This window comes from Salminus brasiliensis, chromosome 2 (assembly GCF_030463535.1).
Source record: "Salminus brasiliensis chromosome 2, fSalBra1.hap2, whole genome shotgun sequence".
NCBI lineage: Eukaryota > Metazoa > Chordata > Actinopteri > Characiformes > Bryconidae > Salminus > Salminus brasiliensis.
The window spans coordinates 24,569,329-24,589,485 of record NC_132879.1 but is presented as its reverse complement, the minus strand read 5'-3'; the positions used below and the strand labels follow the sequence as shown (position 1 = coordinate 24,589,485).

At 41.1% G+C, this 20,157-nt stretch overlaps 1 protein-coding gene across 9 annotated transcripts in view; it reads right to left on the bottom strand.

The window, feature by feature from the left end:
• Positions 1-19,125, bottom strand: part of cadps2 (Ca++-dependent secretion activator 2) — a 133,750-nt gene extending 114,625 nt beyond the window's left edge. For all 9 annotated transcript variants that reach the window (XM_072671339.1, XM_072671357.1, XM_072671347.1 and 6 more), the window contains exon 1: positions 18,523-19,125. In XM_072671339.1, the coding sequence (XP_072527440.1) occupies positions 18,523-18,840 (318 nt within the window). In that variant the 5' untranslated portion in view covers positions 18,841-19,125. The remainder of the gene's footprint in view (positions 1-18,522) is intronic.
• Between the last annotated feature and the right edge of the window lie 1,032 nt (positions 19,126-20,157).

The following is a 20,157-nucleotide window of genomic DNA, read 5'->3' as shown; positions in this document are numbered from 1 at the left end:
ATTTATTTTATTATTTACGATACATTCATAAATATTTATATTATTCACATTTTTCAGGCTTTGTGCCTGAGAGACAGTTTTCTCACTGTATTTTACATAAGCCTTTTGCACGGTTTGAATAGGATCTGCTTTTTTGCCTTTTTTACAATCCATTCATGGCAGAGAGGTACATACAGGAGGCTCAGAAGCAAAGCAGTGCTCAAGGAGAGCATTTGTTCAATGTACCACTGATGTAAATGTAAAAAAAAATAGTAATCCCATCATTTTGGGGCATTTCTACTGGTCAATAATCATGACATTTTGGCACAAGAATGATGATCTGATTAGAATTGAAGTGATGTCAAAAAAAGTGTACACACAGATACATATATATGAAAGTATGAAATCTGTATATTGCTGTTGTCCAAAAAAAACCATCTCCAAAGTGATTTTACAGGAGATAAAAAAAGTTAATATAAAATAAGAGTTTGTTCCTTATTTTCCCCGTTTCTATTCAAGAACATTTCTATTGGTCTATTCATCCAGAATTATTTAGAAATGAAGAACAGACAAAAATGAAGATGCATGTTTTCATTGGACAGCAGCAATATACTATCCAGACAGACATCATGTTCTGAGAGTTACCCATTGGTAAAAGTTAGTGATGTTCCCCCACAATGTTTACCTACATGTCTCTCTCTCGCTCTCTGTCTGTCTCTCGTAAAAACTACTAAGTAATACAGCAGTAGTGTTTAAATTGCATCCACAAAAGGTCAGTGTATGTGCAGCTTTTTATTCCAAAACACAGCAGCTGTGGTAAGACTTGATTAAGCAACTGAAGTCTGTGTTCCAGCTTGTATGAAAACTTGCAGCTACGTCAGCCCTTTGTGGATAGGACTGGACACAAGGGCACACATTTACTTCTGAGATTTAAAGCAGCCTGCTGTCTTTTGCTGTAGTGATTAGGTATTAAGGAAATATTTTACAAGGGTTAAGAACAATTACACTGACTGTCTGATTTAAGCCTGTTCTCTCTTTGTAGTGTGTCTAAAGATTATTCCGCAAGTGGAGCTAACAAACAGCAAGGAACAGCTGCCGCTGTTCTCTCGAGTCATGGGAAAACACACATTCCACCCAGTAATCAAATACACACACCCACCCCACATAACAAACACGTTCTCCAAATTTGGCATGTATTAATAACCTGTCACACTCCACACAGAAGACAGGATACCAGCACAGTGCACAACCTCCCATCAGCAGCATTCACAGACTCACACACATACACACCATGGCTAGCTAATGGAGGAGAACAGGGGAAAAATGTATCCTTAGACCACACGCAGCGCTAACAAGCCCAATGACTTCCTCTGTTACGCGACAGCATGAAGCAAAAGCATTAAGAGTCCATTAGGAGGAAAACAGCACAGAATTACAAAACTTGGCATATTGATGCTTTTATAACAAAACCTTGTATCTTCAAAATGGAGATGTAAGGTTTTTAACTTTAATGTAAATATGATCAATATTCAGTCATTTCACTTCTGAAATGTGCTTTACAATGATTTCAAAAAGGTAAAAATATAGCAATGATAGGGTGACTATTTTAATATTTACTATGCAGTTTACATATAAAAGTAGACACTGGGGACTAAGGGTGTAATATACAAAAGTCAAGGTTCAGTTTGCACTGCGGTTTGTACAGTAAAATGAAAAAAATAAAATGAACAAAACTACAGTTACTTTAGCAATAGCAATCCTCTCTCTCTAGCTCTCGGTGTGTCTCTCTCTAGCTCTCTCTAGCTCTCTCTAGCTCTCTCTAGCTCTCTCTAGCTCTCTCTAGCTCTCTCTGTGTGTGTCTCGCTCTCTCTCTAGCTCTCTCTCTAGCTCTCTCTCTAGCTCTCTCTCTAGCTCTCTCTCTAGCTCTCTCTCTAGCTCTCTCTCTAGCTCTCTCTCTGTGTGTCTAGCTCTCTCTAGCGCTTTCTCTCTAGCGCTCTCTCTAGCTCTCTCTAGCTCTCTCTAGCTCTCTCTAGCTCTCTCTAGCTCTCTCTGTGTGTGTCTCTCTCTCTAGCTCTCTCTCTCTAGCTCGCTCTAGCGCTCTCTCTCTCTCTAGCTCTCTGTGTGTGTCTCTCTCTCTCTCTCTAGCTCTCTCTGTGTGTGTCTCTCTCTCTAGCTCTCTCTGTGTGTGTCTCTCTCTCTAGCTCTCTCTGTGTGTGTCTCTCTCTCTAGCGCGGTCTCTCTCTAGCTCTCTCTAGCGCGCTCTCTCTCTAGCGCGCTCTCTCTCTAGCGCGCTCTCTCTCTAGCTCTCTCTAGCTCTCTCTAGCTCTCTCTGTGTGTGTCGCTCTCTCTAGCTCTCTCTCTAGCTCTCTCTCTAGCGCTTTCTCTCTCTCGCTCTCTCTCGCTCTCTCTCGCTCTCTCTCGCTCTCTCTGTGTGTGTCTCTCTCTCTAGCTCTCTCTCTCTAGCTCTCTAGCGCTCTCTAGCTCTCTGTGTGTGTCTCTCTCTCTCTCTCGCTCTCTGTGTGTGTCTCTCTCTCTCTCTCTAGCGCTCTCTCTCTCTAGCGCTCTCTCTCTCTAGCGCTCTCTCTCTCTAGCGCTCTCTCTCTCTCTCTCTCTCTAGCTCTCTCTCTCTCTAGCTCTAGCTCTCTCTAGCTCTAGCTCTCTCTAGCTCTCTCTAGCTCTCTCTCTAGCTCTCTCTCTCTCTCTCTCTCTCTCTAGCTCTCTCTCTCTCTCTCTCTCTCTCTAGCTCTCTGTGTGTGTCTCTAGCTCTCTCTCTCTCTCTCTAGCTCTCTGTGTGTGTGTCTCTCTCTCTCTAGCTCTCTCTGTGTGTGTCTCTCTCTCTAGCTCTCTCTGTGTGTGTCTCTCTAGCTCTCTGTGTCTGTCTGTGTCTAGGTCTCTCTCTAGGTCTCTCTTTCTCCCTCTCTCTCAAGGTCTCTGTCTCTAGGTTTAAGTGTCTCTGTCTCTCTCCCTCTCTCAGTGTCTGTCTCTCCGTATCTCTCTCTGTCTAGGTCTGTGTCGCTGTCTCTTCGTGTCTCTCTCTCTCTGTCCGTCTCTCCCTCTCCCTTCCTCTCTCCCCTCCCCCTCTCCCTCTCCCTCTCTCTCTAGGTCTCTGTGTGTGTCTCTCTCTCTAGGTTTCTGTCTCTCTCTCTCTCTCTCTCGGTGTCTCTGTCTGTGTGTAGGTCTCTCTCTCTAGGTCTCTCTTTCTCCCTCTCTCTCTCTAGGTCTCTGTCTCTAGGTCTAAGTGTCTCTGTCTCTCTCCCTCTCTCAGTGTCTGTCTCTCCGTATCTCTCTCTGTCTAGGTCTGTGTCGCTGTCTCTTCGTGTCTCTCTCTCTCTCTCTCTGTCCGTCTCTCCCTCTCCCTTCCTCTCTCCCCTCCCCCTCTCCCTCTCCCTCTCCCTCTCTCTCTAGGTCTCTGTGTCTCTCTCTCTCTCTAGGTTTCTGTCTCTCTCTCTCTCTCTCGGTGTCTCTGTCTGTGTGTAGGTCTCTCTCTCTAGGTCTCTCTTTCTCCCTCTCTCTCTCTAGGTCTCTGTCTCTAGGTCTAAGTGTCTCTGTCTCTCTCCCTCTCTCAGTGTCTGTCTCTCCGTATCTCTCTCTGTCTAGGTCTGTGTCGCTGTCTCTTCGTCTCTCTCTCTGTGTCTCTGTGTCTCTGTGTCTCTGTGTCTCTGTGTCTCTGTGTCTAGGTCTATGGGTCTCTCTCTAGGTCTCCCTCTCTCTCATATGGTCACCCTAAGCAACAATACTTTTATTGTTACAATACGCATGGAGCGCTGTTTAGCTGACTGAACAGTTTACACTGGAAATTCTGCCATGTTCCGATTACATCCGTTTAGGAATTGTCTTGTTCTTGTCCTATGCCCTTAATCTTATCTCAGCAGCACCGTCGGGAGGAAGGAAGCTGTGCAGGGTGTTTTGCCTACTCGGCTATTTCCTTTCTTTGTGTTCAGGTGTTAGTGTTGAATAGTAGAGATTAACAACATAAGAGTGAGAGGGGGAAATGAAGAAAGCAGTATTCTAAGTAGAAAGTGGGAGAAGAAAGGGCTGATATTAGGTAATAAAAGACAACATTCACCGCAACATTAATAACATCAGTTAAAAAGGCATTACTATACACAACTATCTAAAAACAAAAGGCTGATGTAAGAATGTCTAAGTAGTGGCACAATTAAGCAGCAGATGATACAAGCACTAAATGAGGCAGAATAATAATCTTAGCAGGAACAATAAAGAGACAGAAATGGTACTGGAGCCTGCAGATATGCCAGAATGAAAATAGCATGTGATAATGTCACAATGTGAATAACCCCTAAAATGAGCACCCAATGAACATTACATATCTCAATACAATCACAAACAGTCTACGTCTCTATTCATTATATAACATGTAAACCCACACAAATTATAGTCTTGTAAGTTTGTTTACCAGATATCTGTCCATAAATAACTGTTAAGTTATGCTTTTAAGAGTCTGATATAATAAATGGATACAGCGGATTGCAAAGATTTGAGTAACCATGGTCAAAAATCCAGTTTCTTTGGGAAGTTATGCAAGTAGATGATCAACTAATCTTCAAAAGGTTGAGGTATGGAAGACCAGGAAAAACCTGTGCAACTGTGCTTGCCACTGATGCTTGCTATAGAGGGTGTTACGAAGTCCTGACCTTGCAGGTTTGCCTGTCATGATCATTTATTTTGTTAAGTTTGTTATTGTTAAGCCAATAATTGCAATAAACAATGTTAGTCATTTTAAGAATTTTATAATAACGTAAACCATAATAATGTGCTTACATCCTTTTAAGGAACGATACCCTTCCAATTATTACGAATATTCAGATGTTGAAACTGGGATATTAAAAAGAAGAATATTTTTATATTTATTTAGTTATTTTTTATTTTTAAATTATATTAGGCCATTATGTGTCGACTTAGCATTTTTACTTTATTCATTTTTCACATTTTACAATATTCAAATATTATTTATATATAGTATTTGAATATTGTAAATAAAAAAATAAAATAAAGTAAAAACACTAATGGCCTATTCTAATTAAAGGGCTCTCCTCACTCATACAACTTAAAGCCAAAACAATCTGGAGCTGTGGAGTACTCACTGTACTCTTGGTGTGTATCTAGTTAGTGGTGTAGTCTTTGCTATGTTTCCCCCAAGAGGTCCCTTAGTTTTACAGTGTTACCCATTTCACAGTAGCTTTAGCTGAGTTTTAAAATGAAAACAAACCTGACAGACTGACAACATAATTTACAGTTTTTTCTATCGGAACGCACAGGGGAATAGAAGAACATTTTTGCAGTGCATTGCGAGGTGGTTGCAGTTTGTGATGGGTCGGAATACAAGCTAAAAATGTTGCAAAATGTCGCAGTCTACTGTGTTTTTATGGAGGCGCCATTATGGATGTACTGCTCACTGCGAACACTGCAGTCTTTACCTACACAATACATTTTGCTGTCTGCTCACAGACTCTGACAGAGAGCTGAGGAGAGAACAGAACAGCACGACTGGCAAAAATCAACATCTCTGCTAAAATACACACAAGTAAACACAAATGCCAACACTGAGGTCAACAATAAATATTGAGGTCACGTCCATATATTGTACGATAAATCGAGAATGAAAGAATCGTGATATGCCTACTTCTTCTCTTTTGTTATTCTGAAACTGTAAAAGATGGTAATAAAAATGAGGCACGATGATGCAAGGAAGGATACTTGTATTTATCCTCCTTAAACATACAGAAACAAATACAGCATGTTTCATTGTTAGGGATAACAAGAGGTTAGAGTAGTCCAAAATGAATTATGACTGGGAAATATATCCAGCTAAAGGTCATAAATAGAGGCCAGGGTTTGCAAAGGAGGGTAAAAAAGTATTGGATGTGGGTCTTTACTGCTGCAGTAAAGCATCATATATGTTATGTGGAAGATCACATATGAGTGGAGGAGGAAGGCGGGAGGAGAGATGGAGTAGCCCAGCGTCCTGAAGGTTCGTCACGACTCCCGTAGGCCTAGAGCTGCTGTCTGCTCTCTGCTGATAAACAGTAGCATGCTGAGCCTATGCAGAAGGGCGCCCACTTCATGTTACCAGCTGTGGAGGTTTGTTTTCAGACCCTGGCCTTCTTTAAGTGTGTGTCAAAGCAGTGGTTGTGAATAGAGCCAGTCCTGCGGTAACGCAATCTCAACTGTACTAAGGTGATTGGCTCACAAGAAGTGACGTCACAGAACCCCACAGGTTTGAAACTGGCTGCAACCAAAAAATAAATAAATAAATAAGTGTGCTTGATCTGTAGAAGGTTCGCATTGCTCATTAATTAGACAAAAAAATAAATAAATAAATAAAAATAGTGAACCGGGAGAATTTATGTAAATGGTTTTGCCTCAGAGAAGGATAATGGGATGGAAATCTGCAAATCCCAGCTTTTCTTGTACATGTTATTTTTTCTCTAGGGCCCACTGGTGTGTTTTAGTACTGTTTGATATTGGTGTGCTTAAGTATTGTAAATTGTAACATAATTTGTGACATACTTCGTACATGCTACTGTACATGTTTTCCAACCTCTCGAGTCTTTACATTTAAACAGGATGTCTTTGTTACTGTGTGTTAAAGATTGATCTAGATGAATGAACTCAATGGGGGAGGCTAAACTAATAAACGCCACATAGGTATACATAAATTTGTGATGCATTGCAGCTCAGTTTTCCACATCATTGTAGTCTTTAATAAAAACTTGTATCGCCAAAATAGAAACTTACTTTAAAATGACAAAGGTTCCAATTTCAAGTACTTTTGGAGCATTTCTATTGGTTTATTCATCAAGAAATTCTGATATGATGATGTAAAGAACTACTGCCAGATTCAAATTATGCTAAAAAGTGAGGAATGGCAATGGTTTTTGGGTGACCGTGACAATATATGGACCAAACTGTGATTGTTGAGAAACTCTTAAGTGTTTATGTACTACATCAAATCTAAATTATGAGGCAAATTCCATTTTCATGATCCCTTTAAAACAAATGCTTTACACAATGAGGAACCAAAAAAGGTTCTAGTGAACCTAATGAGCAACATGTTTTGTTTTTTTTGACAGCAGTCATTCAACAGAAACAGACTAATCATTGGTTTACAGTCTCATTTGAATGCAGGGCTGCCATGCTGTTGTGGAGGAGTATGTAGGAGGCTTACTGAGCTGTATTCATCAGCATAGAGATAGGCAATTGGTTTATGGGCAATTGCGCTCCTCTTCTTTCCTTCAGCCAGAGCTTCTTTAAACTCCCTTTTCCGTTTCCATCTTCCATCTTTCTCTCATCCTCACTGAGTCATATGAATCGTGGGGGAGGAGTCCCCAATTCATGCACACTATGTGGGCCTCTGGACCATAAGGAATGTGAACTGCAAGAATTTTAAGGCAACTGTCACAGAGCAGCCCTGGCAAGAAGGGAATATTTTAAATAGGTTGAAGCAGATCCAGGCGTTTTCAATGAAAGATGCTGCATAATGTTGGTGTCTTTTCCCAGCCATTTCTTCATAATGTGTCCCAAACACCCCTCAAATGTTATCAAGGGAGTCGTCACTTAATTAATAACCAAGCACTTCACTCTTCCATACTACACGGTCATAAAAATAAAGGTGCTTCACAGGGTTTTTTTTTGTAGGGCTGCTGCGATTAGCTGCCATGGTTGATGGCCAATATTTTAAGGCCGCGCATCAGTTTTATGATTTCAGCTTTTGAGAACACTTCAAAAAGTTCAAATAACAAAGGTTTCCCTCAGTCGCACAATGTAACCGACCAATAAAGTCAGTCGATTCTGGCCCCAGCCCGGACGGCTCCTTTAAAAGCTAGTTTTAAAACCTAGCAGAGTCCGGCTAGGTTGTGAAATAGGATTTGAAATGTTTATAAAGATCCAAAGCATCAAAAGTATGAGAGAATTTTAGACGTCAAACCTTCAAAGGCATACAATAGCAGCAGCTCTTGCGCAATGCACAAGCACCTAAAGAGAAAACACACAGGCGCTAATCTAGACGATAGAACGCACCAAACGTAACTATTGTCTGTCTATGTTTAATGCCTTGTTATACTAGGGTTCACAGGGCTTAAATAACATCACGCTTCCAGACAAACTGTTACCACCTGGTGTAGAGCATGAATGTGAGTGAGATCACGACTCAACCATCTGCCAGACCAAACGCCATATAATTATGTGAACCAGTATGAATTCATTGTTAATCAGTAAAAGAACGAATACTGGAGTGAGTATATGCCAAAATAACAAACAAACAACTAAGCTTGGAATAAAAGAAAGAGAAACTCAAACTACTACTCGAAATCCTGTCAGAACAACAGAAGAAAAGGTTAGACAAAACAAAACCCCCAAAAAAGGCACTAAAACCCCATTTTCCTCATTTTGAAGGAGTTTGAACAAAGTGAAACAAAGCTAACAAGCTAACAGAGCTAAAGCGTAGAGTGCCGGGTTGGTCTGGACAGGATTTTCTTGCAGGATGAGCCCTAAACGTCTCTCTGGATGACGTTTTCTCTGGCTCCAGTATGGTTTCAGCGCTATCAGATACTATTGGTGTATTTAAAACTCTAACTAATCTAATTGTTTACAACCTGACTGGGCTTCTCTAGGAAGATGTAGCCATGACTGCACTTAAAATGCAACCCTTTATGCTTTCCCATCAAAATACAATGAATAAAAACAGTATGCTGGGTCCGAATTGGACTTGTCAGGGTCATAACGGGCAGTCCAGTCTTCAAACTCTAATAACCCATTATGACTTTCTGAACATTAATCATTAAATCATAGTATAGACATGAACATAAATGCACACACTGATGAAAATGCAGACTGAAGACACTGCAAGCTGAAGGACGAGCCATGAAAGTCAAAGCGACTGCTTATACAAAGTGTCATTCTCAATTTCACAGAAACAGATCTGCCAAACCAGCCACTGTGTTTGTTCAATCAAGAGTTTAGGTACACCACACACACACATGCACATGCAGTTCAGCAGTGAGATGCTGGTTAATAACATTACACAGAAAACTTCAAAATCTTCCAATTTCTGACAATGCCTAAGATAAATGCTAACCTTCTGTTCCCGATCAGCATTCATTTCAAAAGTAATTTTGAAAGAAAGACAAAATGACATTAATGTGTCGGCTACACCCACGGCATGAGCAGCCCTCCAGCAGCAGAGAGAAAGAATAGCTTTTGCTCAGAAATTATTCAAAAAATGTCAAATTAATGAAGAACAAGTTATTGTAAACTTTTTTTTCCACCTTAACAGTGACGTTACACAGACATGGGATCAATATTGGACTCCTTTCAAGCAAAATATTCACTTAGGTTCTTCATACAAACAAACGGATCTCCTAGAATAGCAAGCAGCACCTTGCAGACACAATCTACTGTTCATTTTCACAGCAAAGCTGCTCAGGTCCTTTGGTCTGATCTGTTATTCACATTTCTGCATAAACATAGTTCATCTAAATGACCGTTCTCAGTGTCAGACAATGCAGACACAGAAACATCAAATTATGAGCATCAGCCCAGAATACTGGTGCATTTCCCACAAGATAATTAACTGGACTAGCAAATTACCTTCCACAGCAGCTGTATGCACCGAGATGACTGGTCACAGGTGTTTGGGGAACTGTCGCTGAATCGGTTTTGTCATCAAAGATGAGCAATCACCTGCAAATTACACTTCATTTCCGTTCTAGTCTATGCTCTCCCAGGACAATAAGAAAAATAATAATTTGATAATCAAATGCTAATCAGTTAAATTAAAACATACTTTAGTGCTAGCAAATACATTTACCAATCATTAGTTAAACAACCTGGAAGACCACCAAAGAAACAGTGTGGATGAATGTGGTCATTCTATTATAACTGCACTGTTCAACAGATCAAGAAAACTGTCCCAGTTGTCACCATGCTTAATTGGGGCTCACATGGGTGTAGCATGGGCTAGGTGGGCCCCAGGTGGGCATGGGATTGTGTATGTTTGGAGTATGTTTGTACCCATGTTAGTGGGACCCAGTTGGGATTTCCAGATGGGCCCCATCATTACAGCTCATATTTATCGCACATGGGTCCCATCTAGGCCCCAATGAGAAGTGTACAACCCAGATGGGACCCATGCTTAACCCCTTCTGGTCCCATCACTGACACCTGGTGAGCATCCATATGTGAGGCCAACATGGAACCCATGGATAAAACTTTCTGATTCTCAGCTGGGCTACCCATACAGGTCCTACATGGGCATGTTATCTAGGGATATATCTCTAGACAACTGTCAAGAGATAATATACTACACACAGATCATTTTAAAAATCACAGCACATGGAAAGCCAGCCAAGTATTTACAGAACTCTTACAGACAGATGCAGTGATTGTATTAGCATGGAAAGTAGGAAAACTAAAACTGCTCGTGATCCAAAGCATATCACCTTGCCTGTACTTCACCATGGCGATTGTGAAGCAAATGAAGGGCCAGGTATAGATCCTTCAAAATGAGACTTGGTCTTTTACAGCAATTTCCATCTTTCCATGTATTTTGGACCACTGCTGTAAGGATTTGGTTTTATGACAAGAGCGTTAGTGAGGTCAGGATGTAGGATGATCACCGACCCATGTCACCCCCAACTTATCCTAAAAGTATTGGATGGAGCACCATCTATTATTCCAGAGAACATTGTTGCACTGCTCCACAGCTCAACATTGGGGCTGGGGACTTGATATCCCTCTAGGACATGCCTGGCATTAGGCAAGGTGTCAACAGGTTCATGTTCATCTGCTCCAGAGAGTCCAATTCTATTGCCAGTACCGCCCTACAGGGACAAGACAAGCTGCATGTGTGTGTGAGCACATTTGTGTCAGCAGTCCATGGAGCTTAAAGTAGCTGAATGCAGTCATTAGAAGGGGTGTTCACAACCACTTGGACAAATACTGCATGTACCTCATCTGTACACTGACTAAACAATAGCAATGAATACAGATACACAATTAGAAGAAGTGCATACTATCAAGCCCCGATTTTTTTACCAGTTAGAGCATGAAACACAACAATAGAGGATGAATGGAGAAAGAAGGATTATGCATATTTGTCCAAACCACTTTGTTTTATAAAAATGGAGGCAACCTCTCCAGACCTGGGCTAAGCCTGAACAGTCACCTGAGCACTTGTAGTGCATGATGTGAAGCATTGAAGTGCCTCTACGGGCATCATTAGAAACAGGACTCATCGACCGGAACCATTTGCTATACAGACCAGTGGGGGTGGTGGGTGATGCATGGACATCCAATCTGTCAAGTAGACAAACAAACAAATCACTAACAAGCAACATGCGGCTATAAAGTGCCAAGATAGTGGACCGGACCCTTGTGGAGTTTGGCCTGTACTGTTTTGGTCATTATTCTACAGAGTGAATCAAAAGTCAGGAAACTTCTTATAAGGCAAATAATGTTATATTGAGCTCAACATCCTCATCATATATCAGGCGTAAAGCTTTGTTGTTGTTTATGTTTTTTGATGTTTTTTTGTTGGCATCACATAGTCATGGGGAAAGTGAGCATGCATTAAACACAAGCCAGTGCATGAAGGGAAGCAGTTAAGGGAATCACTTTGTTTTAATTGGTTTTAGGGGAATCAATTACTCGTGTTGCCGTGATGAAGCAAGGTTCTATACACTAAACACAACGGCTCTCCTTAATTCAACTGTGAAAAGATGCTAAAATCAGAAAACACTGTGGAACTCAGGATAGCTTGTTGTGAATGAAGGAGAATGAGGAAGAAAGTTTGGTGCATTTGGTGGCAGACAAAAGCTGGAGAAGTAACAGTAACAACAACAACAACAACAACAACACAGTTAAAAAAGACTTGCACTGCTAACAAATGCTACTTGTAACAAATGCATAAACAAACCTTTTTACACCTCTGAAATGGAAAACTCTTAAGTGTAGCAATAATCCTAATGCTAAAATTTAACTCTGGTGTGTGCAGCATGAAACAGTATCCTTTTTTTAAATATTTGCTGCCACTACGGCCCAGGGGTCGTGAGTTCAAATCCCGAGCCATACCGCTTTGCTATCGGCAGCCGGACTCTAAGAGAGCACAACTGGCTTTTCCCAGCAATGCTGCATCGGCAGCACATATATAAATTAAATAAAAAGGTGTTGGCTGGCTTTACGTGTTTTGGGAGAAACACACGTCAAGCCCTTACTCCCCTAGGGTCTGGAGCATTGCTAGTGCTGGGGGGAATTACAAACGGGTGGGTTAGTTGGAAGTATCAAAAAAAGTACAGTTTCTCTGTACTTTAGATTTGGTAAACAAAGCAACAGGACCTAGATTCCCAAAGCAGCTTTCAATATTATAGTTAACTGCTAAAAACCTGTCAACATACTTGATTTTTTCAAAGAACAGAAACATATAGTTGCGTATAGCCAGCATTGCTACGGAAATTGATCTCATATTTCTTGATGGCATTTGCCTTGGGGTAACACGCACAAAGACAACAACAAAGGCCATATTCCTTTAAAGAACTCCAGAGAAAGTAAAGTTTCTTTAGAGAACTAAAAGTGCTTCAAATAACCCTTTTGGCACATGCATTCTTAAGAATGTAGACCACCGCTTCAGTTTTTTTTCCTTTGCTGTGTGCTATTTATTCCTGCAACCACGCAGCATTTGTGTAGAAGACCCACTTCTTTTCAACGGACTTCCTGCCCCTTGAAGGCAGACAGGGCAACGTTTACCTAAAAGTGCTCCACAGAGGAAAACGTGAAGAAGGGCAAAACCCACTGAGCTACACCATGACTCACCAACACTGCATACCAAAGAGATGCTCTTACATAACTCAGTGTAGAGATATGCATCTCATGGAGAGTTAAAGTGACAAGGGAGAGAGAGATATGACAAAGAGGATGGGACTCTGCCTCCGGCGAGGTATTCACTGCCAGTCTCCCCCACTCCGCTGAAGAAGTCTGTAGTGGTGGGAAGCAGGGAGATCTGCTTATGTAAACACAAACACAAAACCTATTTCAGAAGAAGAAAAAAAAACTAACACCCCAACAATCAGGTGCCAAAGGATTAGACATATGTGGAGGGAAGCGTGGGACATCCTTCAGTGAGATTTCCAGCCTGTCATTCCCTGTCAGTTAGAATCAAGTGTAGAAAACCTGTTAGAACATCAGGCACGTGAGGGCTAACACATGGGGCTGCTCTTCAAAAAAAAAAATAAATAAAAAAGAAAATGAAAAAGAAAAAGATATGAAAAAGAGGCAGGATTAAAAATAGAAAGTGAATAGTGGAAGGAGAAAGAGAAAGGGGAACACTCACACACAGAGACTTTGAGAGCGCCTCAGTCAGCCCACTCATGGGTTAGCACAAGGAAAACTGTGCTTTGAGCACACAAGATCTGGCTCTTGTGTAAAGAGAACCTGGCTCATCAGCAAAGAGTGGTCTCCCAGTGGGTTTAGGTATTTACATTTACATTCACTTTACATATTCAGCAGATAGTCCAGCTCAGACCAACCCCCATACATTCCATTTAGCATCGTCAATCTACTGGACTGAACTGAAGCGATTCAAATCAGATGAATCATATCGTTCACAACCAGACAAATAGCACATACACTGTGCTACTGAGGAACTTTTAGAGGTTCTTCAACTTCTTAATGTGCTTTGAGGAACCTTCAAGGAACCTTCTTCTTCTAAAAACCTTTTCCTCAAAACACTATAAGAGGTCCCTCCACAGTTTCTAATGGAACAAAACTCCAAACGTTCCTCAAGGAACGTTTAACAGTGCGAGTCGTATAGCATTTACCAGGGGCACACTGAAAACATACCAACACAATGAAGAACGTCCTCAGTACTTGAGTAGTTGATAAAGCGTCTGCGTGTATGCTTCTATTTACGTTGTTTTAGGAATGGTACTTTTGCCTGCATTAATTGGCAACAATACTTTGACTTGAACATGGGTTCAGGCTACTCTATACACCTCTGCTCTCTGCGTAATGAAGGCAATAAGACTATAAGGAAGTTCACAATACTATTTCATTGGTAGGGTCACTGAAAAGCAAACATACTGCATATAATTCAAAGACAGGCCAATTCTAAAGAGTCTGTAAACAGCAACAAACACTCTGTAGACCAACAAGCAGCGGATCAGATGACAGCCTATTATCCCATGAACTTATTCTATGCATAGCAATTTAAAAATTTCCTAGCACTTCTGTTTTACAGCATAGTTTGTCTTTTCCGACTTGTTAAACAAACCTCAGACAACTTATTGTGATGCATCTTGTGTTTTGTGAAAAAGAACTGCGATCATTTTCCAGATCATGCACTTTTAACTGCAGCAGATAACCATGCCTCAGTACTACAGTACATGCTGAACTGCATGCTACACAGTCCATTAAGAGGTTCACGCTTTAATATCAAAATGTTAATGGAATTATTGAACCGCTAGGCATTTCTTTTTAACCACAAGGAAAAAGAAAGCAATTCTTGCTGCCATTTTACTGACTGGTCATTATCCAAAACAAAATATTCCATAAAATGTTGCACTGGCCTCCCAATTGCTTGCTCCTCTTCAAATCTCACCCAAAGAGCTTTGCAGGCAGCAGCAGTAATGTAGAAGGCACTCACACAGAGAATTACTACTCATGCAGAGTGCGCACAGAATGAAATGCCATTTGTATGAGTATCTGCTACCCAATTCATACCACAATGAAGCAGAGCGATGAATAAACTATACACATTAACCTAATGCAACATATCCTCTTCTCATGACGAACAGTCCAATTCTGAATAAATGCACTTTTCTAGAACCTGGATATAGAATACAGGCCTTTCAATGAAGCCCTTCGCACAATACCGGTTTGCCTACTGAGATTAAAAGGTTTTTCTAACACACAAATAAGGATTCAAGCAAGTACACAGGAGCTTTCTTGTTTACACACGCTAAAGCTGAATCATGCCTGGTAATTACGTGAACTTAATTAGCATTTCCTTTAAACCTCCTTTCCTCTGGCTTAAAACTTCAACTGAAAATGTTCCTCCACAAGAATCAGCTAAAAGATAGCATTATGCACTGGGGACAGTCCGTTCACTCAGAGACAGATGGCCATATGGGGACTTTTTTTTGCATCTTATTACATTTGGCGATTAGGAAACGGAAACAGAAGTTCCTGACACAAGCCAACATAATACATTAACCAATGTCTCCATCAACACTTGCCATTCCAAAACCACCAATGTCAATCCTCCAAGAGCTTAGTGATATGACATGGCAAAAAAACATACTCAAATGACATGGTTGTAATGATACACTCAGCTTACAATTGAAATCCACCCATGGATTAAGGGTTCATAATTTAATATTTGCACAAAACTGATGAGACTGGAAGACAGCTGGAAGGCAGGAGGACTGCAGAGCATGACATGACTGTGCTGGAGTTGGGTGTTGATTACTGCTGGTTGTTAGCAAACTTTAAAGGTGCCCTATCCTGGCATGGCTGAATGGAAATGCTAGTCGACTGGGTGAAGCTACGCTCAGAGAAGGGCCGACCAGACCATGTGGGAGACTGGGGTTCGATTCCCGGTCTGAGTGACTATGCTGCGCTACATCAATAAGAGTCCTTGGGCAAGACTCCTAACACTACACTGGCCCACCTGTGTTATATGAGTAACCTTGTAAGTCGCTCTGGATAAGAGCGTCAGCTAAATGCTGTAAATGTAACTGTAAATGCAAACAATGCTACTGCATGCCACACTGCACACTATAATGTTATCAAGGCCATTATGATGTGTGATGTATGATATTTATCACAATATTTTGGAATCCTGATGTTTGAGAACAGCTTATAAAGTAGAAGAAAAAAAAAAGGCTAAAATAAGAGGTGTACAATCGGCATTGCCTAAAATTCCAAATCAACCAATTTCTGCCCCCAAACAGGCAATCGTCAAGTGGTCGATTTACCAACCAACCAATTAACCAAAGTGGTTGTAAAGAAACTGGAGTCGGCCATAGAAACAACATGACTTGTTAATCCCTAGTAAGAATAAATGTGATTTCTTCTCATAATATAACTGATAAACTACTAGTGTATGTTAATATAGGTTAATAAGCAACATCAGAAAAACAGTGTAAAGGAGAGGATCAGTGTTAAAAGAAATTGCAATAAATGTCAAACTCAAGTTTTAATTAAACCCACAGAGGAGAAGCATAAAAGGCCTGTGGCAATAGGGGAAAGTATGCTTGCAGTCACTTTACTACACGTTTCAGATAGTGCTTAAACCGCCTTTAGAACGAAAAGAAAAAAACAAAGGCCTTTCTGATGTTGACATTTAACCAGTACCTTTACATTTCGCTGCATTCATCCACACATGCATATTTATGAGCAAACATCCATAGATTTACAAATGCAGGCAGAGGGAATGCCTTCAGATAACTCTGAGGCAGTGACCTTCCTAGTCAATAACAGCAGCATGTGTACACATGAAGCCAGCAACATCTGCAGTGTAGAGTGGAGCGGTGCGACCACAGAACCCCACACATAAAGGAAATATTGCCAGGGAGCTTTAATTAAATCACTCGGTCCTGAAAGAACCAGCATAACCCATTTTGGGACACTGTGACGATACAAAGCCGTCAGCACCTGGAGGATAACCCAATCACATCATGCAGAATCTATTGCATTGATCGGGATGCTTTCTGTCAGCAGAACCGGGGGGCAATTCTTAATTTGGTTTGATGAACTTTTTAATCAAACAGAGAGCAAGCAGTTATATTGTTGCTTACATCAGGCCAGCGGCAACTTAGTATGGTACAGAACTGTGTGTTGAAGCTCTATAAGTGCGATAAGTGCTGATGTAGTGGATACAAGTGTGCTATTAAAGTACTCGGTTTGGTACAAGAAATCATTTGAAATCTAAGTAGGGTTTTACAGTGGTAAACAGCTGTGTACAAACAGGCATACACATGTGTATCAACATCAAATCACATGTGAACTGTACAAATGACATTAATTGAAGTAAATGAAACATAGAAGGTTGCCAGGTTAAAACTGAACCAGATCAAGATCAACAGTGGCTTATTAGAGTTGGAAACTAGAATCAGAATTAGATTTGAGCGATATTTGGACCGTTATTTGATGGATGAAGTCTTTATCATACTCCGACTGAGCACCATGCTTCGGCAATGCAGGGCCACATTCCTTATGCTCTACAGATAGATAGATAGAAATCTGGTATAGGATTCCAGTTTCTACACTTCAGAGAAGCAGGGAGAAAAAATCTGACGTCAGAATCATTCCAGAACTCGTATATCAGCGCACCACAGCCTGCTCCCATTCCTACTCAGCGCTTTCACAAGCAAATGGCTTTAGGAGTGTGAACAGAGAAGTAGCACTGGCTTTTACATTCTTGAACTTCTTATTCAGATACGCTCTCAGCAAAAAGGGTTCTCTATAGAACTGCAGAAGGATTTTTTTTTCCCACTGAATAACAAAAAAAAGAGAAAGCTTAAAGTGCTTTGCAGAATTCCTACTTCTGAATGAATCAGATCTCTGCCATGCAAAAAAGGTTATGCATGACTTTCCTAACTTTCAGTGGAAGTAAATGTAAAAGGATCAGTCATTTGGAATGACAGGTCAACTGCCTGTATGTAAAGAACAACTGCCTGACTCCGGTTAGGTCAAAAGGTGTTCAGACAGATTGACGCACAGCAGGTTTTCAGGTGAGATTACATATTGGACAAGGCAAAACATTATGTTTGCATTCACAAAGTAGAAGCATTACCTTGAAAAATTGAACCTGATTTTGTAAGGATGGATGTTTGACCGACTGATTGATGGGTTGACATTTATGTTTTAAGGGGGGGGGGGTGGAGGGGGACAAGAATCTGTAAGCTCTTGTAGAGGAAACAGCCACTGGAATCATACCAAAAAAAGATGCTTCAATCTGATACATCTCTCATTAAATTCCTTCTTTCTCTGTTTGTTGTGGTCTTTTAATTCTTTGCTGCTAAGCACCTAAAATGTGATAGCCTCTAGGAGCTCGTAGGTGTTTGATTAGTAAAAATAGCATCAGTGCTGATTCTCTGGAGAGGCTAAAGTCAAACACAGTCTAGGCAGAGGAAAGAAACGCCAGCTCTAATTCTGCTATTAAAACGTGGGAAGCCCTACATCCTGTTCACTGTTTAGAAGGGGCAGAAATGACTTCTGGCTTTTCTGGGATTCATCAGCTCTGGCAGTTCCCAGGTTTTTGTTCTGGTGTTCAGGTGGAAGCCTGGGGTGTGTATGTGTGTGTGTGTGTGTGTGTGTGTGTGTGTATGTGTGTGTGTGGTGTGCAATAACAAGCGCCTGCAGCTGTTGTGTCTCAATGCTGAAGGGAAGTGTAACAGGTGCTGTAAGAAGGGGATTTTGCACTTGCACTTGCCCAGCCGGCTAGAAACAGGTAGTGTACACATACACACACACGCGCGCGCGCTCCCTCTCTTTCTCTCACACACACACACACACACACACACTCACCTTCTGCTGTCGTCGCGCCATATCCGTGGGCTGTTTGGCATTGAAAGGGTAGGCTATGCACCGCAGCACGAACACATAAATCTGGAGTTTGATTTTCCTCTCGGACTCCTCTTTCTGAAGTCTCTCCTGCTCGTTCTCGTTCTCGTCCGCAGGAGAAGAAGAAGAAGGTGGTGGGGGTTTCTTGGCTGGTATGCGCGGAGCTCCTGTGCTTTTTGCAGACTTGGGGCTCTTTTTCGTGGGTTTTTCAGGTTGGACCGGCGGCTCATCCTCAGGTGGTAGTTCGCCCCCGGATTCCTCACTGGAGGACGGGTCCAGCATGGTCGACACCAGGCTGTGAGAACTCCTGGAACTTGCAGAAGAAGCGAGGGAGAAGAGAGGTGTTTTGGTACTCTCTCTCTCTCTCTCTCTTTCTCTCTTTCTCTCCTCCTCTCCAGACGCGAAACCAGTTTCTGTGTGAACGTGTCGGTGTCGGTGTCAGCGCCGGGGCGGAGTTACCCTGCCACACAGTCCCCCCCTGCTCGGGTTTCCGCTCATTTTTTTGCCGCCCACCGCGAGCCTGAGCGCGAGCCTGAGTGGCGCTATGCGGAGCTACCGCAGACAGGTACACAACCTGTAGCACCGAGCAACACGTGGGACGGTGGAGGCTTCTTAAAGGGCCAGCAGGGACACGCGCACACACCCTACCTGCTTTCAGAAGAGAAATCATCAATCAGTCGTTGTCATATATATATATATATATATATATATATATATATACACACACACACACACAGCGCAAGATTAGAGGCAAGCGATAAATACCGCTATGTGTTAGTTTCATTAATCAAGGCGGATTCACGAAAGTTTTCCTAAGAAAAACACGAAGATATTTAAATGTTTTTAAATGCAATTATCAAAAAAAAAAAAAATTCAGAAACAACGCACAATTACATTTTACATTTTCCAATATTCAGATAAATACATGCAGTGGGGATCAAAATGGAGGAAAAACAGGATCTAAGCGTTCAAACATGTTCCGTAAACAAGAGCCAGAGATTTTTTCTTATGTAGAAACTAACAGTACTTTAAGAGCTCTCAGCTTTTAATCCTATTAAATTAGACATTAATTCTAGTAATTCAACTATTTAAACTGATCGTTTTAGAGACTTACCTTCTGCACTTTTACAGTGAAAGACAAGAAAAAAAATATTTATTATTTAATAATATATATATATTTTAGGAGGAAATACGATTTTTTAAGCATGAGAAAAATAAGAGCATATTAAAGAAGCATTTCTTTCTTAAGACACTTTTCTAAATCCGGCCACTGGATCTCATCTCATGGACAAGACGGGGCAAATCTGCCAGTGTTAAATGAACATTGTTAGTATTAAATGAAGTTTTACATTTTAACACTCACAGGGTTGTTTTAACACTGTGTAGTTTGCATCAGATACATTGCAAAAGTCTGAGCATCCTTTACTAATTAGATTGACACTAAAGACAACTGACTGCATTTATTGAGTATTTGTAGTTGTTCTTTGGTGTATTAATAGAAAATATGTCACTTTGGTTGGGGATGGAAAAAATGCCCAAATGCAGTTTTACAACGTTGCTATTGTTTTGCCTGATTTTCCTTTAATGGTTGCTCACACA